We start from the raw sequence: 22,853 nt of genomic DNA, 5'->3' as shown, positions 1-22,853 counted from the left end.
CATGAATTGGCTGGAGTTTGCAATATGCCAATGCGCTGGTAAGGGGGGCCGTTTTATCAAACCCTGAGTGACGGCACTTCCTTGGCCCTGCCGCCATGCATCTCCGCTTGCATATTGAGTCGTTGTGCTTTTCTATTACTTTCCATACTTCCATGTGTGGATTTGGGTGTACGTGACCTGACTCGCCCCTGTTATGAATTTCCTAGGCGTGCACTAGAGAAGAAGCTAAGCAGGCCAAGTCCATCGAGTCCGCCCAGCATTAATATATTAGACATTGCCGCATGCTCGGCATTTTTACATCTGTGCCAGAGACTCCATTGTGGGTTATATTTATAGAAAAATAGGTCAAACGAATATTAAGCCGCAGTCAGTAAGTGATTAAGAGACGCGGCCGCCATTGGTTCCATGGAAGCTTCTGACTAGACGTGTCTTACTTCTTTTAGTAAGTCATGTGAGGTTCCTTATAGGCTGTTATGGCTCCCCTATAAAGGTTTTTCCCCCTACGCCCAACAGCAGCACAACTGGGGTATTCCTGCCCCTATGAGCTGTTAGGACAGGTGGAATTTTTAATTACCTAACAGCTTTTGACCTCTATAAGAGGCCGGAAGACCTGCTCCTCCCTTGTGTTTTTTTCTGTCCTGTGGGACAGGACAGGTGGTCAGGGGGGGAGCAGATGTTCTGACCTCCTATAGGGGTCCACTGCTCTCCCCCACCGGTACCTGACAGCAGAAGATCTTTTTCTGGACATCCTCTTTTTTCAGCAGAGGTCCCCTTCTCCCGGCGGGGACCCTGCCGGCTCGTGCACGCTCCTGTCCGGCTGGCGCGCCGGGTCGGGGCTTTCCCCTAGGAACGCTAGACCTAGGAACCTTTCTCAGGTTCCTCCGGTCCGCCGTCTAATAGGGTCCGCCGCACATGCGCAGTGCGCGGGTCTCGCGGCGGACGGGAAGAGAACAACCCTAGACACGAGCATTGCACGGTAGTTCGGGAGGGGGGTCCCCCGGTCCTGGGGACCATACCTGGGTCAGATCCCCCTCCCCCTGTCTTCTCCCCTCCCCTTTTTTTCATGAGATTCTGGCTCCGTTGTAGCCCCTACCCCTTGGGCGGGGCTCCGGGCAAAACCCCGCCCCCTGGCCTATTTAAGTCCCCTTAGAGCTTCAGTTAGTGCTTGTCGCTCCGGTTGCAAGCACATCAGTTGGTGAAGCTCCCTGGTCAATTTCTGTGCTGGAGAACTGTCTTCATTGACTAAGGTTTGGTGGACATGGCCGGGGGGGGGAGGGAGGTTGGAGAGTTGCATCTCTGAGTGCAGTAAGTAGTTAGTGTATCCTTTTTCTTCCTCCTCAGAATGTCTTCTTCTTCCTCCACTGTTCCGCCTAGAAGGAAGGCTACTTCCAAAAGGAAGCATCTGGCGTGCGCTTCTTGTAGAGTGCCGCTGCCTGATGACTCCCAATATCGCTTCTGTCAGGGGTGCAGGGCCCCCTCTGTTGAAACAACTCCCATGCGAGAGATGGTGTCCTGGGTGAAGGGGTACGTCCAGGACTCCATGAAAAGAATGGAAGCCGTCTCCCTGGCCAAGAGGCCACGGCTGGATTGCGAATTGTCCCTGCCGCCTCTGGAAAAGCTGCGCCTCAGGGATGTGGAGTCGTCTTCTAGTACGGAGGAGGAGAAGGAGATTTTTCCCCTGGACAAAATGTCCAGAGTATTCAAGACCCTAAGAATCAGAGACCGGGAAGGCGGGGAAGGCTCTAGCCGTAGGTCTCGTACCTTCAGGCCCTCTTCGGAGATGCTCCGCCTGATGGAGGGCGAATGGAGGCACCCGGAGAGATCCTTTGCGCCATCCACACGCTTCAAGTCACTTTTTCCTGTCTCTGAGAGTCAACTAAAGGCGTGGGGTCCCCCGCCAAAGGTGGACGTCGCCGTGGCCAAGTTATCAAGGCGCTCCATCCTTCCATCAGAGGACGGCTCGGGCCTCAGGGACCCCATGGATCGCCGAGTCGAAGGATCTTTGAGGCGTGTATATTCGTCCGCCTCTGCCCAGGCCTCTTTGGGCATGGTCGCGAATGAGGTAGCAACTGGCTTACGCGCAGAACTGTCATCCCTGGCCAAGGACATCGATTCCGGCGTGGATCGTGATGATCTCCTCGCGGCAGTGTCCGACATCATGCTGTTGGTGGATCACCTGACAGAAGCTACCCATTTTCAGACCCGTCTGGCGGCTAGATCCATGGCACTGGCTACTGTGGCTCGCCGACCCCTATGGCTGAAGCCCTGGAAGGCTGACCTTACTTCCAAAAATAGTCTCTGTGGTCTCCCCTTTGAGCCCGGACGGCTGTTCGGAAGGGAGCTCGACCACATCATGGAAGGCTGGGCCGACTCTAAGAGCAAGAACCTGCCACAGCCCCTTGAAGGTCGGAGTACCTCCTTTCGAGGAAGAGGCACTCGAAAAGGCACCAGAGGCCAGCGGCGATCCGGGAAAGGAAGAGGTCGGGGCTCATCTCGTGGCCGTAAGAATGCCCCCTTCTAATTCCCTCTCAGTACACCCCCCCCCCTTCCTACTCCCCCCCCCCCTCCCCTCCCCTGGGGTGGGCGGTCGTCTTTCCCACTATGTGGAGGCCTGGCGGCAGAATATTCGGGACCCCTGGGTCTTCCAGATGATCCAGGAAGGTTATAAAATTAATTTTGTTTCCCAGCCGCCAGAGAAGATGGTAAGAACCCGCCCTCTTCAGGGCCCCAAACAACTTCATCTGGAGAGATTGATTCAGGAGTACGTGGACAAGGCCGCGCTAGAGATGGTTCCTCGCGCAGAACAAGGCACAGGCGTCTACTCTCCAGTCTTCTTGGTCCCCAAGCCATCAGGCGAGTGGCGTATGATCATCGATCTCAGGTATTTGAATCACTTCATCCGCAGGCTGCGGTTTCGCATGGAAACCATAAGGTCAGTACTACCTTTCATGCACCCTGGAGATCACTTCGTCACTCTGGACCTGAAGGACGCCTACCTCCACGTACCCATCTTTCTGGCACACCGAAAGTTCCTAAGGATTGCCGTAGACATACAGGGGAAAGAGGCGCACTTCCAGTTCGCAGCCCTCCCGTTCGGCATATCCTCCGCCCCCCACACCTTCACAAAGGTCATAGCTCCGGTCGCTGCCGCCCTGCGCCTTCAAGGCATATTCATAGTCCCGTACCTGGACGACTGGCTTCTGAAGGCTCATTCAAAGGAGATTCTTACCACGCAGGTGCAGACCGTCGTAGCTCTACTAGACAAGCTGGGGTGGCTGGTAAACTGGCAGAAGTCAGTGATGGTGCCATCAACACGAGTTCAGTTCCTGGGACTTATTCTAGACTCTCTCAACATGACGGTCTCTCTACCCTCTCCTCGCAAAAGGAAAATTGCTCGGGCGGCACATCATTTGTCTTCCACACGGAAGGTCACCATCAGGACGGCGATGAAGGTCCTCGGATTGATTTCCGCTGCCCTAGATGCAGTTCCTTGGGCCCTATGGCATATGCGCCCATTACAGAACGAGATCTTGAGAGTCTGGAATCACAGTCCTTCAGGTTTACAGAAGCCAATCCAGTTAACCATCAGCACCCAGCAAACCTTGCCCTGGTGGACCCATCTGCGAGATGGGAAGTCCTCGGTCCAGCCCGCCTGGACCCTGTTGACTACAGATGCCTCCCTCACAGGCTGGGGGGCTCATCTGGGGGAGACCCCGGTTCAAGGTACATGGAATCAGCGGGAGAGGACGCACTCATCCAACTGGCGCGAGCTTACCGCAGTTCATCGAGCCCTTCTGTCATTTGCACCACTTCTACGAGGGAAAGCGGTCAAAGTAAGATCAGACAATCTGACGACAGTCCACTACATCAACAAGCAGGGAGGAACCAGGTCCCCCTCACTCATGCAAGTCACCAACCTGATCTTCTCCTGGGCAGAACGAAACCTCTCCCAGCTGGCCGCAGTACATATCCAGGGCCGCCTGAACATCCTAGCGGATCAACTCAGCAGAGGCCGGCCGACCGCAGGCGAATGCTCCCTGAACCAGGACATCTTCCACTACCTGACCAGGTGGTGGGGTCTCCCCGAGGTGGATCTGATGGCCACCCAACACAATGCCAAAGTAGAAAGGTTTTGCTCCCTGTACCGGGAAGACAACCCTTTGGCTGTGGATGCCCTGTCAATACCATGGAGGTTCGAACTGGCATACGTGTTCCCTCCCATCCCGATGATACCGAAGGTATTGGCGAAACTCAGGCAGGACCAGACTTCGGCAATAGTGATCATGCCGTTCTGGCCAAAAAGGGCATGGTTCACCGACCTTATCCTTATGAGTCGGGGGAACTACTGGAGGCTTCCACCAGTCAGGAACCTGGTGTCACTGAACAGTCGGCCGTGCCTGGGCCTAGACAAATTCAACCTCACTGCCTGGAGGCTAACCGCGCCATACGCGCAGACAGAGGATTGTCCCAGGGAGTGCTAAGTACCTTAGCCCATTCAAGAGCAGAGGCAACCAATCAGAGCTACCAAAGGATCGCCCGGATATTCCGAGATTGGTGTACAGGCAGCCCCCGCGATCCAGACAGAGATGCAGTCCTAGAGTTCTTACAGAACGGCTTGGAGAGAGGACTAGCACCTGCCACCCTCAAGGTTCAAGTGTCAGCTCTATCTGCTCTCCTGGAGACACGGTTATCACAAGATCCTCTTGTCAAACAGTTCCTTAGGGGGGCTGCCAGGCTCCGCCCCCAGGTACGGCCCCCTGTCCCCAGGTGGGACCTGGCCGCGGTTCTACAAGGGCTATGTGCGCCCCCCTTCGAACCATTATCTGAAGTGGACTGGAAGTACCTGTCATTTAAAGTAACCTTTCTGTTGGCAATAACCTCCGCCAAGAGGGTTGGCGAATTGCAGGCTCTAGCAGCCTCCGAACCTTTTATAACTTTCTTTCCTGACAGAGTACAGCTAAGGTTCGTCCCAGGATTCTTGCCGAAGGTACCCACACTTCAGAACACCAATCAAGTGATCACCCTACCGGGGTTCTTTCCCTCCCCTGCCACTGAGCAGGAGGAGAAGCTACACACACTGGATCTGGTAAGAGCACTACGTATCTACCTGGATCGTACAGCACCGTTCCGAAGATCAGAGAATCTTCTGGTTAATGTGTTTGGCCACAATAGAGGCGCTAAAGCATCAAAGGTAACCCTGTCTAGATGGATCAGAGAAGCTATCAGCTGTTCCCTACGGGCTCAGAATCTTCCTGTTCCAGATTTCCTACGAGCCCATGCCACCCGAGCAGTGGCGACATCATGGGCAGAGACACGGTTCCTCTCTCTAGAGCAGATATGTGCTGCAGCCTCTTGGAGCTCACAGCTGACTTTTGCCAAACACTACAGATTGGACTGGCATACGGCCGATGCTACAGCACTTGGGCACTCCGTCTTGGCATCAGCCTGCCAGGAGGTCCCGCCCTAGGGGAGATAATACTTGCTAAATCCCCAGTTGTGCTGCTGTTGGGCGTAGGGGGAAAGAAAGATTATGAATGATAATCTGTTTTCCCTTAGCCCAAACAGCAGCACAAGGCTCCCTCCCTAAAAGGTGCTATTGTACAGATTTTGTGTATGTGTGTGTAGCTCTTGGCATAGATTGCTCTGTATATCATACTTGTTACTAACACAAGGGAGGAGCAGGTCTTCCGGCCTCTTATAGAGGTCAAAAGCTGTTAGGTAATTAAAAATTCCACCTGTCCTAACAGCTCATAGGGGCAGAAATACCCCAGTTGTGCTGCTGTTTGGGCTAAGGGAAAACAGATTATCATTCATAATCTTTCTTTCTTGGTAACGTGCCAGTGTCCCTTCTACGATTCCTCCGCCGAGCATCGCACCGCGGTGCTTTATAGTTTCGGTGCAGGCGACGACTATCCGGCATTTGCTTTGCATGTATTAACTATTTCTTACTTATTACTTTGTAGCCACCCGAGTCTGTTAAAATTAATTACAGGAACATGTCGCTGTATTTTTGGCTGGATGTTATCGGAATGTTCCGGTGAAGAAATGTACTGTCAGGCCGGGTTTGACAGTAGAAGATATGCGGTTCTGCTCTCGTATCTTCTTGTGAGAATGCTTCATGTCGGGATTGTGAACTGTTGAGCTTCATCATCCGCTGGAGACAAGTGATTAAAATCCCGGGCACTGCCGTTAAATATTCATGCTGCTTCTGACAGTTTGCCTTCTCCTTGCTAACACATTTCTCAGCCAAATTTCTGGCTGTCACTTCCTGCTGCATGTCAGCCATTCATGTCAATAGTCAGTGAAGCATTGACTTTCATTCCCCCCTATCTCTGTGTACTGGATTCAGAGCTGTGATAGATAGTGCTTCAGTATTACACTTACCGGGAACTTGGCTAGTTCAATGAAAACATGGGAATGACAGGGGCTGTCATCATAGAACGACCATCCCGTTATTAAAGGGATTGTCCAGTCTTGTGTATATAAAAGTGTCAGCACGTGAAATGCTAACGTTCCATTTTGTAATAACATTTAAGATCAGCTACAGGACTTGTCCAAATATGTGATCGCTGGACGTGCCTCTGCTAGCACTCGTACTCATCTTAAGAACAAGAAGTCCTATGCTTGTGCTAAGCTGTGGTTGCATGCTGCCCATGTATTCGGTCTGTAGCAGTGATGGCGAACCTTTTAGAGACCGAGTGCCCAAACTGTATCCCAAAAATTACTAATTTATCAGAAAGTGCCAGCATGGCAATTTAACCATAATAATGTGCTGATCCACAATTACAGACCTGCAAAATTATGGTCATACGAATGGGGCTATATAGAGCTTTATGCTCCACAGTGACCCCCACACAGTACAATCTGCTGCACAGTGGTCCCCACACAGTACAATCTGCTCCACAGTAGTGCCCACACAGTATAATCTGCTGCACAGTGGCCCCCACACAGTACAATCTGCTCCACAGTGGGCCCCACACAGTACAATCTGCTCCACAGTGGCCTCCACACAGTACAATCTGCTGCACAATGGCCCTCACACACAGTACAATCTGCTCCACAGTGGCCCCCACACAGTACAATCTGCTCCACAGTGGTCCCCACACAGTACAATCTGCTCCACAGTGGTCCCCACACAGTATAATCTGCTGCACAGTGGCCTCCACACAGTATAATCTGCTCCACAGTGGCCCCCACACAGTATAATCTGCTGCACAGTGGCCCCCACACAGTACAATCTGCTCCACAGTGGCCCCCACACAGTACAATCTGCTGCACAGTGGTCCCCACACAGTACAATCTGCTCCACAGTGGCCCCCACACAGTACAATCTGCTCCACAGTAGTGCCCACACAGTATAATCTGCTGCACAGTGGCCCCCACACAGTACAATCTGCTCCACAGTGGCCCCCACACAGTATAATCTGCTGCACAGTGGCCCCCACACAGTATAATCTGCTCCACAGTGGCCCCCACACAGTATAATCTGCTCCACAGTAGTGCCCACACAGTATAATCTGCTGCACAGTGGCCCCCACACAGTACAATCTGCTCCACAGTGGCCCCCACACAGTACAATCTGCTCCACAGTGGCCCCCACACAGTACAATCTGCTCCACAGTGGCCCCCACACAGTACAATCTGCTCCACAGTGGCCCCCACACAGTATAATCTGCTCCACAGTGGCCTCCACACAGTATAATCTGCTGCACAGTGGCCTCCACACAGTATAATCTGCTGCACAGTGGCCTCCACACAGTATAATCTGCTGCACAGTGGCCTCCACACAGTATAATCTGCTGCACAGTGGCCCACACACAGTATAATCTGCTGCACAGTGGCCTCCACACAGTATAATCTGCTGCACAGTGGTCTCCACACAGTATAATCTGCTCCACAGTGGCCCCCACACAGTATAATCTGCTCCACAGTGGCCTCCACACAGTATAATCTGCTCCACAGTGGCCCCCACACAGTATAATCTGCTGCACAGTGGCCCCCACACAGTATAATCTGCTGCACAGTGGCCCCCACACAGTATAATCTGCTGCACAGTGGCCCCCACACAGTATAATCTGCTGCACAGTGGCCTCCACACAGTATAATCTGCTCCACAGTGGCCCCCACACAGTATAATCTGCTCCACAGTGGCCCCCACACAGTATAATCTGCTCCACAGTGGCCTCAACACAGTACAACCTGCTCCACAGTGGCCCCCACACAGTACAATCTGCTGCACAGTGGCCCCCACACAGTATAATCTTCTCCACAGTGGCCCCACACAGTATAATCTGCTCCACAGTGGTCTCCACACAGTACAATCTGTTCCACAGTGGCCGCCACACAGTACAATCTGTTCCACAGTGGCCCCCACACAGTACAATCTGTTCCACAGTGGCCCCCACACAGTGTAATCTGCTCCACGGATGCCCAAGGAGAGGGCTCCCCGTGCCATAGGTTCGCCACCATGAGTGTATAGGATTGATCACAATTTCTGGGTACGATGCTGAGCGGTCGACATCAGTCCCATAGACTTTGAATGGATCTGCTGCATGCATGTCTGACGTGCGGGGCCCAGTTCTCCGGAATGGCGGGGGTCCTGGTGGTCGGATATCCAGCGATCAGATATTTATCACCCATCTTATGGATACAAGACAGTTCTAAGATCTCTTGTTTGCTGTCATGGAGCAGAAATCGTCACTGTGTGTCATAGAATGAGCTCTCTATCGTTCCGTCTGGAGACAGCCCATGTGAAGGGACTTCAATCCAAAAAATGATGTTTATAAAATTCACATAAACCCTCCAGAAATACGTCTAATGTATTTGTAGGTTTCCGGAGCGTCTTGGAACTGGAGATACGGCAGAGATCAGGGGAGCAGATGTTTTCTCTGCGCTTTCTGACAGTCTTCGTTCCGAACAAGGCTTTATTTTGATCTGCGCAGAAAATATGGAAAACATTAATGTTTTTTGTGTCCTTTTCACTTTATGGGACTTGAGTTTCCTATAACAGGTTTTAAACAGATTTTTGCACATTTTGTTGTTTTCCATGTAGACTTGTCAATTTTGTAGTGTTGTATATTTTGGTGAGGACTACAAAGCGTTCCTTTACTGTGTGCGGTGCAGGCGCCTGAAGGAATCCGGCATCGGCTATTCTCCCTCCTTGTGCAGCATTGCACCCATCCGTGTCCATGGAGGCCGTACAGTGGCTCCCCTAGTGGCTGCTGCTCTGTTCTGGCAGGGGGGCTGTAACATTATCATCACTAGCAAAGATTGTTTTGGACTGTATTCAGAATAACAAAAGTAAATCAAAGCGGAGTTACTTCTGGCTGCAGCAGTCCTGTGTAAGAAGAGAAGGGATCTAGGATCCTGGCTGCAGCAGTCCTGGGTAAGGAAAGAAGGGATCTAGGATCCTGGCTGCAGCAGTCCTGTGTAAGGAAAGAAGGGATCTAGGATCCTGGCTGCAGCAGTCCTGGGTAAGGAAAGAAGGGATCTAGGATCCTGGCTGCAGCAGTCCTGTGTAAGGAAAGAAGGGATCTAGGATCCTGGCTGCAGCAGTCCTGGGTAAGGAAAGAAGGGATCTAGGATCCTGGCTGCAGCAGTCCTGTGTAAGGAAAGAAGGGATCTAGGATCCTGGCTGCAGCAGTCCTGTGTAAGAAGAGAAGGGATCTAGGATCCTGGCTGCAGCAGTCCTGGGTAAGGAAAGAAGGGATCTAGGATCCTGGCTGCAGCAGTCCTGGGTAAGGAAAGAAGGGATCTAGGATCCTGGATGCTGCAGTCCTGTGTAAGGAAAGAAGGGATCTAGGATCCTGAATGCTGCAGCCCTGGGTAAGGAAAGAAGGGATCTAGGATCCTGGATGCTGCAGTCCTGTGTAAGGGATCTAGGATCCTGGCTGCAGCAGTCCTGTGTAAGCAAAGAAGGGGTCTATGATCCTGGATGCTGCAGTCCTGTGTAAGGAAAGAAGGGATCTAGGATCCTGGCTGCAGCAGTCCTGGGTAAGGAAAGAAGGGATCTAGGATCCTGGCTGCAGCAGTCCTGGGTAAGGAAAGAAGGGATCTAGGATCCTGGATGCTGCAGTCCTGGGTAAGGAAAGAAGGGTCTAGGATCCTGGATGCTGCAGTCCTGTGTAAGGGATCTAGGATCCTGGCTCCAGCAGTCCTGTGTAAGGAAAGAAGGGATCTAGGATCCTGGCTGCAGCAGTCCTGTGTAAGGAAAGAAGGGATCTAGGATCCTGGATGCTGCAGTCCTGTGTAAGGAAAGAAGGGATCTAGGATCCTGGCTGCAGCAGTCCTGTGTAAGGAAAGAAGGGATCTAGGATCCTGGCTGCAGCAGTCCTGGGTAAGGAAAGAAGGGATCTAGGATCCTGGATGCTGCAGTCCTGTGTAAGGAAAGAAGGGGTCTAGGATCCTGGATGCTGCAGTCCTGTGTAAGGAAAGAAGGGATCTAGGATCCTGGCTGCAGCAGTCCTGTGTAAGGAAAGAAGGGATCTAGGATCCTGGATGCTGCAGTCCTGTGTAAGGGATCTAGGATCCTGGATGCTGCAGTCCTGTGTAAGCAAAGAAGGGGTCTATGATCCTGGCTGCAGCAGTCCTGTGTAAGGAAAGAAGGGGTCTATGATCCTGGCTGCAGCAGTCCTGTGTAATGAAAGAGGTCTAGGATCCTGGCTGCAGCAGTCCTGTGTAAGGAAAGAAGGGATCTAGGATCCTGGATGCTGCAGTCCTGTGTAAGGAAAGAAGGGATCTAGGATCCTGGCTGCAGCAGTCCTGTGTAATGAAAGAGGTCTAGGATCCTGGCTGCAGCAGTCCTGGGTAAGGAAAGAAGGGATCTATGATCCTGGATGCTGCAGTCCTGTGTAAGGAAAGAAGGGATCTAGGATCCTGGCTGCAGCAGTCCTGTGTAAGGGATCTATGATCCTGGCTGCAGCAGTCCTGTGTAAGCAAAGAAGGGGTCTATGATCCTGGCTGCAGCAGTCCTGTGTAATGAAAGAGGTCTAGGATCCTGGATGCTGCAGTCCTGTGTAAGGGAAGAAGGGATCTATGATCCTGGCTGCAGCAGTCCTGTGTAAGGAAAGAAGGGGTCTAGGATCCTGGATGCTGCAGTCCTGTGTAAGGAAAAAAGGGATCTATGATCCTGGCTGCAGCAGTCCTGTGTAAGGGAAGAGGTCTAGGATCCTGGCTGCAGCAGTCCTGGGTAAAATATTTGCAGCCACCTCTTTTCCTTACACAGGACTGCTGCAGCCAGGATATTAGACCCCTTCTTCCTTACACAGGACTGCTACTTTACGCCTGTATATCTCACACAGGACTTCCCAGCCCTAGAAATGATCTAATAGAAATAACATTGTGACTGTCCTATCAAACTCATCCAGACTGATGGAAGAAACGTCTTTCTGCTTCCATATGCAACTGGCGGTAGACAGAGGTAGAGAAAGTCTCCTGGCCGTACTGTTATGGAGCCGCGCTAGGCCTGTGTGAATAGGAATCTAAATCTCCTGCAGTTTTTGGATTTGCTGCTGGGATCTCGGAGACTTTCCCCAGGACACGTCTGCTCCATAGTGATTGGAATATGTGACGCTCTTAATGTTCTATTACATGATGGATTTATCCCCCCCCCCTCCCTGTTCTTCATCTCTTTTAGGATTGTGGGAGCTATCCAGGTTTTGTCACCATTCTAAGGGCGTCCAATTTTGATGGAGGAAACAAGGCCGACCAGTTAGATTATGAGAATTTCCGGCACGTCGTTCACAAATGGCATTATAAGCTGACTAAGGTATATATAGTATATAGTATACAGCACCATTTATGGGGGGCAAGTGCAGGTCATTTATATGACGATCGGTGCTCATTTGTATGAAGGTCCCGCTACTACTACAGCGATTGTTCCTCCTCCGCACGGTCTCATTGTTGGCGCCCTGTTTCCATAGGGCGATGTGCCGCCATCTGTCCAGCATCTTTTTTGCACAATGAGCATTTGCTCCTCCATCAGCACATTCATGTGAAGTTCCTATAAATGACCCCCCCCCCTGAGATTGGCGAGTGTAATGAAGTCTTATCATACATGAGTGACAGATCTGTATCTGGGGGGAGGGGGTGGAGGATGGAGCCGAGCCCGCTCTCTTCATGTGTCTTGTGTTTGCACGGTTTTGATGGTTTTTATTTGTTCTTTTGCAGGCCTCGGTCCATTGTCTTGAGACAGGAGAATATACTCACATCAGGAATATTCTTATTGTGTTGACCAAAATCTTGCCTTGGTATCCCAAAGTGTTGAACTTGGGACAAGCCCTGGAACGAAGAGTGCACAAAATCTGTCAAGAGGAGAAGGAAAAAAGACCTGATCTTTATGCATTGGCCATGGGGTAAAATCCGAATGAAAGGTGGTGATAATACACATAAACCAATAGGATATTGTCCTCAGTGAGATGCATTCTGGGTAATTCTTCATACTGTCCCTTCCAGAACAGTTTGAAAAGTTACAGTGAAAATGCATAAAGAGAATGTCCTGTATAAAGAGAGCTTTAGTGATTTATAGTTCTGTATTTATAGTAAATCCCAAAATCTCTTCTACATAGGGGTTGTCTGGGGTGTTGAAATTTGGTCCGGCGCTTGGATGATGATGGGCCAGTGCTCGGCTCCCCCTTCCCTTACTTGTGCTATGGAAGCTGGATAACTATAGTACATTCACCCCCCATAGCACAGGTAATTTGGTGAGATTGGGGAGGGAGTGGAGCAATCCAGAGGGTATAACGTTGCTCCTGATCACATGACCCAGCGGTCGTGATGTGGTCGGAACCACCGGGTCCATCTTCATCCAATCCCCGGACCAAGGATCTCCCTAGACAATCCCTCTTAGCAATGGTTTTGGAGAGCGCAGAGTAAAATACCTGTTTATAAATTGCCCGTTGTGACTTAGTATGTGAAGACCTACAACCTACAGGGCCAGTCTATCCACAGCACAGGTAATGGTCTGATCGGTGAGGGGCCTGGCAGCGACACCAGTCTACAGATCAGCGTTACCCCCATGTGAATAGAGGGGCGCATGCTTGTGTAGTCTAGTTAATCTCTATGGCCTGATGGAGGCTGCAGATTCTGGGGAGTTCCCATGCCCCGCACACACATTATCAGTAGTCCCGTGGCTAGGTCACAGCTTGTCCTGGTGAGACTAATGCTTCTATTATTGTATCTTGCCCGTCCTTAGACACAGATAAGTTCATGTACTGAATTGCGCCCGTGCTTCGCTGGTTGTCTTCTCTTTTTAACTGGTAATTGTCTCGGTGTGTTTAACTTGTTGTGCGAATTGCAGCTACTCTGGACAGTTGAAAAGCAGGAAATCTTTCATGGTCCCTGAAAATGAATTTCATCATAAAGATCCCCCTGCTAGGAACGTCATTCCACCGACAGTACAGAACGGACCAGGAGTGGCCAGTCAGTCGGCATCTGTCATGGTGAATGCAGCTAAACCCGAAGAAACCAGCACTGAAGAGATCGGTCAGTACTGAGGCGTTCTCTAATACATTACATTGTTTTATAAAGGGGACCTGGGCTTCTTTCATTTTATGATGTGTATAGATGCTGCTATGGAAGCAGCGAATTCTTATCTGCATTGTTACTCTGCAAGTGCAGCACCAACCGGGATGCAGGGATTCATGGTTGTCAATAGGTTTAGTGAATGATGGAGCCCTAGTAAACCAGCCTGAGATTCTAGGTTAAAATAATGGAATTTAAAAGGATTCCTATCATAGGATACCCTTTTTCTTGTCGGTAACACGTAGGAATAGCGTTAAAGGGGATGTCCCATCTCAAACATCCTATCTATACTGCTAGTTTATGTGGATTTAAGACTTTTCCTAAATACATTGCTTTATCAAAACTGCTTTGTTTGGCCGCTATCTTAATTTATTCACTTCATTGTTGACACTGCGTTTCTATGGCCCTTGGGCTTATCTGCTCATTTCCCAAGTGATGTAGCTGCCTGCTCTCAGCGGGGAGGGAGGGGCTGACAACCAACGGAGCTCCTCAGATAGGGGAGTGGGGAGGTGAGAGCTCCTGGTTTACTGTGCTGTCTATCTTCAGCTTTTCCATTTATCAGCCGGTTTAATTGAATTTGGCTTATAAGTGCTCTGTATGTAATGCAAGCTGACTCAAATCCAGCTCTGCTACATCAGTTTCCACATCAGCTTCATACTGTGGTAAATCATAGCAGATAGCAGAGCAAGTGAAACCCTGCCCACCAATGTGCCGAGAAATCCAGGAAGTGAAGAGAGCACAAAGCCCTACAGGCTGCAGAACAAGAGTTATGGGAATACCCCTTTAAGAAAGTCTCTTCCTCTCCTACCTTTAGATGTCCTCTCCGTGCCGCTGTTCGGTAGAAACCCCAGTTTTCGTTGTTATGCAAATGAGTTCTCTCACAGCACTGGGGGCGTTCCCTAATGCTGCAAGAAAACTCTCCAGCGCGGCCTCCATCTTCTTCTGGAACGCCCTCTCCCTACGTCGTCTCTGCCCAAGACCTAGAAGATTGAAACCCAGGACGGAAGATGACGCAGGGAGAGGGCGTTCCAGAAGAAGATGAAGGCGGCGCTAGAGAGTTCTCTCGCAGCATTGGGGACGCCCCTAGTGCTGTTTGAGCGCCAGAGGACCGCCCCTAGTGCTGTGAGAGAAGTCTTCACACATTATTTTTTGCACGTCTGTGGACACACCAATCACCTTATTGCAGCGATTATTGATCATTATGGTAATTTTGTTTTTGTTCTTTCTTCCTAAAGAAAAATTAAAGGAGAAATCTCAAAATGCATTGAAAGTTGTTACCAAAGCTGCAAATGCGACACCCAAAGTCACTGCGAATAATGGAAGTAGCTCCTCAAATAGGTGCGTATGTTTTCCCCCGTTGCGTGCTTTTGATTTCGTACGTTTTTTTAAATCTGTTTTTCCTGTGGTATAATAACTGAAATTGAATAACGTTTTCCTGTGTTTACTTCTGCTCTCGTCTACAGCAAAGCTATTAAAGAAAAGGAAGACAAAGATAAAGTGGGGAAGGAAAAGGAGAAAGATAAAAAGGAGAAGACTCCAGCTGCTCCGCAAGACACCAAGGCACTAGGCAAGGAAGGAAAAGATAAAGTCAAGGAAGAGCGGGCAAATAAAGATGAAAAACTGCGAGATGTCAAGGAGAAAACGCCAAAATCTGAGAAAGAGAAGGAAAAAATGAAGAAGGAAGAAAAATCTCTGAAGGAAGAAAAATCTAAGGCTTCTACGACAAGCACTGAATCCAAACTGGCTGCAGAGAAGGAGAGAGAAAAGGAGCCCTCACGGGAGAGAGATCTCGTAAAGGAATCTAAACTGAAAGAAAGTTCCAAAGGAGGAGATAAAAGCGCTGTTGCTGGGTCCTTGAAGTCCCCTGTTCCCAGATCTGAGACCTCTGATCCTGAAAGGGGTACGTTTTATTTGTTTTGTACAGTAACAGAACCAATGACACAAAGAAGGTTACGTTATAGAAACCGATGCACATAATGCAGAACTTCAGAATATTACGTGTAACGTTGAAGCTTCACGTCTTGTAGAAGGACAGTAGCAAATGTATCGAAGAGTGCAAGGTGCTGGAGTAAGTCCTGACCAGGCCGCTCTCGGCTTCTAAGTGACATCATATCACAGAATACATCTGTTCCACATTCTGTAGCTGGATATGTTGCTTTACTGTATTTAGAGAATACTTAGCAGTTTTTCACATTGTTGTTTCAGGCGGGTTCACATCTGCGCCCGGTCTCCGCTTTGCAGGTTTTTATCTTCTGCCCGAGAAACTGGACAGGAGACGGAAACCGGCAGTCACTTCTCAAACCCATTCATTTGAATCAGTCTGCAAAGTGTCCGCCTGTGAGTGTCTTCTGGTCTCCGCGGGAAAAAAAAACTTTTTTTTTTTTTTTTTTTTTTTTAACTGAACACAAAGTCGGACATGCAGGACTGTGTGTCCAGTTAAAAACAAAAAACTTTCACAGCGGAGACCACAAAATGCTCACGGGCGCGCACTGACTGCTGTGTTTCCCACAAAGCGGAGAACCCGCCTTTAGCTGCATCTCATTAAAAAATAAAAACTCCAGACCTGAATGTATTGCTGGGAAATTTAACTGACCTCTGAGCAACCCCAACTTTAAGGGATTCTATCATTAAAAAAAACAAAAAACAACACGATTTAAACTGCAGGTCCGCACCGCCATTTTTGAATTTTTCTTCATTGTGTTCTGAGCACAGCCTTGTCATCCATTTCAGCACCTCTTTTCTTCTGCTCCACCTTCTTACAGGGGACCACCGCAAAATGGTTTACGGAACAGCTGACTGCGCCTGTCCTTCGGCCTTTTTTGTGGTGGTCTCCTGTAATAGGAGGAGAGAGTCTGCACTGGAATGGATGACAACGCTGTGCTCAGAACACAATGAAGAAACATTCTAAATGAATAGATATAATATATTATAGGTTTTAGGAACCTGCGAGTGGCTTTCGCACCGTTTCCTGTATTAAAACGTTTTCTTCCTTTACTTTTCAGAACAAAAACGACGTAAAATTGATACGCATTCTTCCCCATCACATTCCTCAGCAGTAAAGGTTAGTATAGCATGAGGAAGCCTGTATCCATATTAGGCTCACCTGTGTGGAATACAAGAGTCTCGTCTTCCTTCAAGTTGGGTGCCAATTTTCCACTGGAAATCGCTGGAGGTTTTTTTGTTTCCCTTATTTTTGTGTTGATATTTTGTATTTTGAAAGTTGCGATATTATTGAATATTTGCCCCGTGTGGACTATTTTTCTAGAAAAAATTTTAAAAAAAAGTATTTTTCTAAAAGGGCAAATAAAAAGCTATAAATCTTCAAGGACCTAGCAGTGATATTTTTGTAAATAGTGTGAAGCAAGCTGGTGCCGAAGTGCCTGAATATTGTTAAGCAGTCCGCTGTTATTTCTATAAAAGAATGAAGTCGCTACAAGCAAAAAAAAATCCACCTTCAAGATGAGTCCAGGAGATTTTTATATATATATTTTTTATTTTTATTTTTTTTCCCATTCTACGCTGGCTTCTATTTTTGTGAGAGAGTTTTCTACCGAAGATTTCTTGGATGCGGTGGGAAGGATAAGATGATAAGATACCTCCTGAATTCCTCAGCTTCGTTTTGCCGAATCGTGCCTTGTAAGAAGGAGCCGTGAAAGGTTTCCCTTGTAAAGTCCGGTGATGGAGCCTGCAGTAGTGATAGGAGCGTGCGGCTTCGGTTACAGGCGTCCTGGAGAGTTTGCCTAATTCTCATTACATGTGGCAGCTGCTTAATCGTCTCGCCAAACCAAGAGAAACCCATTATGGCCTCCAAGCGGCCGCTGCCATGGGCGTAGCCTACGATGAAGACTAGTGATCCGCTGCACCCACGCACCTCTTATTTATTTTTGTTTCTATACTACCTTTCCCCCCACATGTCTGTGATGACCATCAAAACTGTAAGTCCCTCACTTCTGGCCATGAAGCGCTTGGATTACCGAGACGTGCCTTGCAACTGGCAATGGATTTTCATCACTTTTTTTTTCTTTTTCTTTTTTTTTTTTTCCCTTTTCCCATGTTTTGGTAAGGTAATGTGACCTGGCGGAATATATTCTGATTAAAAAAGACTGTTTTGCACAAAATTAATGTCACATTGTACATTTCATTTCACTTTTGCCCCCGTTACTCTTATCCCCCCATATTTGTAGAGCTAAATATAAACCTTTTGCTTAGCTCTTAACGTGCTTTTTTTATTTTATTTTATTTTTTTTACAATTTTTGTTAATTTTTTGGTGAAACTCCCGACACCCTTTCATTTCTATCTCTGCTTAGCTAATGAATATGAGTTTAACATGTCGCAGTTTTCATGTTGATTTTCTTTGTTCAGTGTTAACAGCGTCAAAAGATTTATTCCCCCCCTTCTCAAAGGAGTAGCTGTATTTTCTCAAGGTCACGACCATGGGTCTCCTTACTGACAACTAGCCAGCTTATGTGTCATCTCCATTCATTTTCTACAGGACAACCTCAATGAATTTAAGGACTCTTCAACAAAGGTTTGACTTCCTTTCATCCTTCTTGTTTTCTTAGTTATGTCTTTTGGATTTGGTGTCACTTACTTTGTAGATCCGCTATCCATGGGGTAAAGATGAATAAATACTTGATGGGAGTTGTCAGAGTTGGTGATATATATATATATATATATATATATATATATATATATATATATAGTGATGTAGATCTGTGTAGCATCAATGTGCCAATGATTTACATGGCAGAACATTAAAGGGATCCTATCATTAACATAACATTTATTTTGTCCCTAACACGTAGGAATAGCCTTAAGAAAGTCTCTTCTTCTCCTACCTTTTAGATGTCTTCTTCGCACCGTCGTTCGGTAGAAATCCCGTTTATATTCAGTATGCAAATGAGTTCTCTCGCAGCACTGGGGGCGTCCCCACTGCTGCGAGAGAAATCTCCAGTGACACCTCTATCATTGTCCTGTGCTTCAATTTTCTTGGTCTTGGGCAGAGCCGACTGAGCATGGCCACAGACCACAAGAAAATGGCCGCTTACTTACTGTGTAAGTGGCCATCTTTCTTGTGGCCGCAGGCATGTGCAGTCGGCTCTTCCCAAAGTTTAGAAGTTTGACCCCCCAGTGCCGGAAGAAGACGCGCAGAGAGGCCGTTCCTGAAAAAGATGGAGGCGGCGCTGGAGATTTCTCTCACAGCATCGGCGACACCCCTAGTGCTGTTTGAGCGTTAGGGACCGCCCCCAGTGCTACGAGAGAACTAATTTGTATGCCGATGAAAGACGGGATTTCTACTGAACGGTGGCGTGGAGAAGACATCTAAAGGTAGGAGAAGAAGAGACTTTCTTAAGGCTATTCCTACATGTGATCGAGGAAAAAATTTCCTTTTAAAGATAGAATCCCTTTAAGTGAATGAGAAAGAAGGGCCTTGATGTCATGTATAATGTAGACAATAATACACATTCTGGCCACATGCACCAAACTATAGTGGACGTTACTGACTTGTCTGCATTGTCTCAGTATCATCCACAATCCACTTGTAAGGTGCAGTCCGATCTGCAGACAGGAGTGGGCTGTGGAGTGGGCTGTGGAGTGGGCTGTGGAGTGGGCTGTGGAGTGGGCTGTGGAGTGGGCTGTGGAGTGGGCTATGGAGTGGGCTATGGAGTGGGCTATGGAGTGGGCTATGCTTAGATTTGTGAGGACCGTTTCTGCAGCCGGACACTGATGTTTGTGACTGGTTCCATGTGCTATCCCCACTTACATGGATGCAAGTAATCAGATAGACAGGCGATGTGTGCATAAGGCCTTAACTTCATCTCTAACCAGGACAACCTTGTTACCTAGTCTCCATAAGGCCATATGAATGTTATTGGGGCGGTTATTTTGGGCGGCTGACAGTGACTTCTCTTTGTCTCCTCCTGTTAGTTCTACATTTGTGGTAGTAGAGCGAGCACGCTTCATAAGTGGAGCCACCATTCTCCTACGCCCATCTGTTTGCACTTTTTCTCCATTCCTTGTCAGCTGATGTAGTCTGTGCTATGGACCAGAGGTCCCCAAACTTTTTTTGCACCAGGGACCGACTTCAAGCAAGATCATTTTTCCTCGGCTGGGGCTTTGGCTATATGGTGTGGGGTTATAGGTGGGCTCCATCTGCATCGGGTGCTGTGCGGGGAAGGCAGGTGTGACACAGGCACCTGAGCGGACATGGCAAATTGTGAGACCCCGAGGCTGGATACTTTATGCTAGGCCACGTCGCTGTGGTAATGTCTACACTATTAGATAGTGCGGCATTCTTAGCTGCTACATTGGCCTCAGTCGCTGCACTACCCAATAGCGTACACATTACCATAGCAAAGCGGCCTAGCGCGTAGTATCCAGCTAAGGCCTGGTGCACATCTGCATTCGGTATTCTGTTCAGGGAGTGCGCTTGGAGACCCCGAATTACCGAATGCATTGACAAGCGATGAGCAATGAAAGAACACGGACTCCAGAGACTATAATGGGGTCCGTGTGTTTTCTGCGCGGTTTCCACACAAATCATGCAGAGAGAAAAGTACTTTCCTTTATGGGGTCCATGTTCTTTCATTGCTCATCACTTGTCAATGCGTTCGGTATTTCGTTTCGGAGGTCCCCAGGCGCACTCTGTGAACAGATTACCGAATGCAGATGTGAACCAGGCCTAAGACTCGGGCTAGCCCGCGGACCGGCAAAAAACTCCCAATGGCCCAGTCCTGGTCCGCACTCTGAGGGTTGGGGACCCCTGCTATAGCCCACTCACCCAACTAACATAGGCAAGGCATGTCCATTTTATCCAAACACTATCCTCCGCTAATATGGATCAGGGGATTGATTTCTAGCAGAACGTTCATTGTCACAGATTGGTCACTTTACTGTATATATATCTCCCATACTGCACATATATCCTCTATACTGTACATGTATCTCCTATACTGTACATGTATCTCCTATACTGCACATATATCTCCTATACTGTACATGTATCTCCCATACTGTACATGTATCTCCCATACTGCACATATATCCTCTATACTGTACATGTATCTCCTATACTGTACATGTATCTCCCATACTGCACATATATCTCCTATACTGTACATGTATCTCCCATACTGTACATATATCCTCTATACTGTACATGTATCTCCTATACTGTACATGTATCTCCTATACTGTACATATATCCCCTATACTGTACATGTATCTCCTATACTGTACATGTATCTCCTATACTGTACATGTATCTCCTATACTGTACATGTATCTCCTATACTGTACATGTATCTCCTATACTGTACATGTATCTCCTATACTGTACATGTATCTCCTATACTGTACATGTATCTCCTATACTGTACATGTATCTCCTATACTGTACATGTATCTCCTATACTGTACATGTATCTCCTATACTGTACATGTATCTCCTATACTGTACATGTATCTCCTATACTGCACATGTATCTCCTATACTGTACATATATCCTCTCTACTGTACATGTATCTCCTATACTGTACATGTATCTCCCATACTGCACATATATCCTCTATACTGTACATGTATCTCCTATACTGCACATATATCTCCCATACTGTACATGTATCTCCTATACTGTACATGTATCTCCTATACTGCACATGTATCTCCTATACTGCACATGTATCTCCTATACTGTACATGTATCTCCTATACTGCACATGTATCTCCTATACTGTACATATATCCTCTCTACTGTACATGTATCTCCTATACTGTACATGTATCTCCCATACTGCACATATATCCTCTATACTGTACATGTATCTCCTATACTGCACATATATCTCCCATACTGTACATGTATCTCCTATACTGTACATGTATCTCCTATACTGCACATGTATCTCCTATACTGCACATGTATCTCCTATACTGCACATGTATCTCCTATACTGCACATGTATCTCCCATACTGCACATGTATCTCCTATACTGTACATGTATCTCCTATACTGCACATGTATCTCCTATACTGTACATGTATCTCCCATACTGCACATATATCCTCTATACTGTACATGTATCTCCCATACTGCACATATATCTCCCATACTGTACATGTATCTCCTATACTGTACATGTATCTCCTATACTGCACATATATCCTATACTGCACATATATCTCCTATACTGTACATGTATCTCCTATACTGCACATGTATCTCCCATACTGCACATATATCCTCTCTACTGTACATGTATCTCCTATACTGTACATGTATCTCCTCTATACTGTACATGTATCTCCTATACTGCACATGTATCTCCCATACTGTACATGTATCTCCTATACTGTACATGTATCTCCTCTATACTGTACATATATCTCCTATACTGTACGTGTATCTCCTATACTGCACATGTATCTCCTATACTGTACATGTATCTCCTCTCTACTGTACATGTATCTCCTCTCTACTGTACATGTATCTCCTCTATATTGTACATGTATCTCCTCTATACTGTACATGTATCTCCTATACTGCACATGTATCTCCTATACTGCACATGTATCTCCCATACTGCACATATATCCTCTCTACTGTACATGTATCTCCTATACTGCACATATATCTCCTATACTGCACATATATCTCCTATACTGCACATATATCTCCTATACTGCACATGTATCTCCTATCCTTCACATGTATCTCCTCTATACTGCACATATATCTCCTATACTGTACATGTATCTCCTATACTGCACATGTATCTCCTATACTGTACATGTGTCTCCCATACTGTACGTGTGTCTCCCATACTGCACGTGTGTCTCCCATACTGCACGTGTGTCTCCCATACTGCACGTGTGTCTCCTATACTGCACGTGTGTCTCCTATACTGCACGTGTGTCTCCTATACTGCACGTGTATCTCCCGTACTGCACGTGTATCTCCCGTACTGCACGTGTATCTCCCGTACTGCACGTGTATCTCCTGTACTGTACGTGTATCTCCTGTACTGTACGTGTATCTCCTGTACTGTACGTGTATCTCCTGTACTGTACGCGTATCTCCTGTACGTGTATCTCCTGTACTGTACGCGTATCTCCTGTACGCGTATCTCCTGTACGCGTATCTCCTGTACGCGTATCTCCCGTACTGTACGCGGATCTCCCGTACTGTACGCGGATCTCCCGTACTGTACGCGGATCTCCCGTACTGTACGCGGATCTCCCGTACTGCACGCGGATCTCCTATACTAAACCCAGCGGTCAGTTTTTAAACCCATTCACTTGAATGGCTTTGCAAAGTGACCGCCCGTGAG

General features: G+C 47.9%; 1 protein-coding gene across 1 annotated transcript in view; it reads left to right on the top strand.

Moving 5' to 3' along the window:
- Positions 1-22,853, top strand: part of THOC2 (THO complex subunit 2) — an 84,311-nt gene that overhangs the window by 47,238 nt on the left and 14,220 nt on the right. Inside the window, exons 27-33 of the mRNA XM_075260618.1 lie at positions 11,636-11,767; positions 12,169-12,353; positions 13,298-13,482; positions 14,757-14,859; positions 14,985-15,421; positions 16,524-16,582; positions 18,015-18,050. Of these exons, the coding sequence (XP_075116719.1) occupies positions 11,636-11,767; positions 12,169-12,353; positions 13,298-13,482; positions 14,757-14,859; positions 14,985-15,421; positions 16,524-16,582; positions 18,015-18,050 (1,137 nt within the window). The remainder of the gene's footprint in view (positions 1-11,635; positions 11,768-12,168; positions 12,354-13,297; positions 13,483-14,756; positions 14,860-14,984; positions 15,422-16,523; positions 16,583-18,014; positions 18,051-22,853) is intronic.

Source organism: Leptodactylus fuscus, chromosome 11 (assembly GCF_031893055.1).
Source record: "Leptodactylus fuscus isolate aLepFus1 chromosome 11, aLepFus1.hap2, whole genome shotgun sequence".
Classification (NCBI taxonomy): domain Eukaryota; kingdom Metazoa; phylum Chordata; class Amphibia; order Anura; family Leptodactylidae; genus Leptodactylus; species Leptodactylus fuscus.
This window is presented reverse-complemented; position numbering and strand designations above follow the sequence as displayed.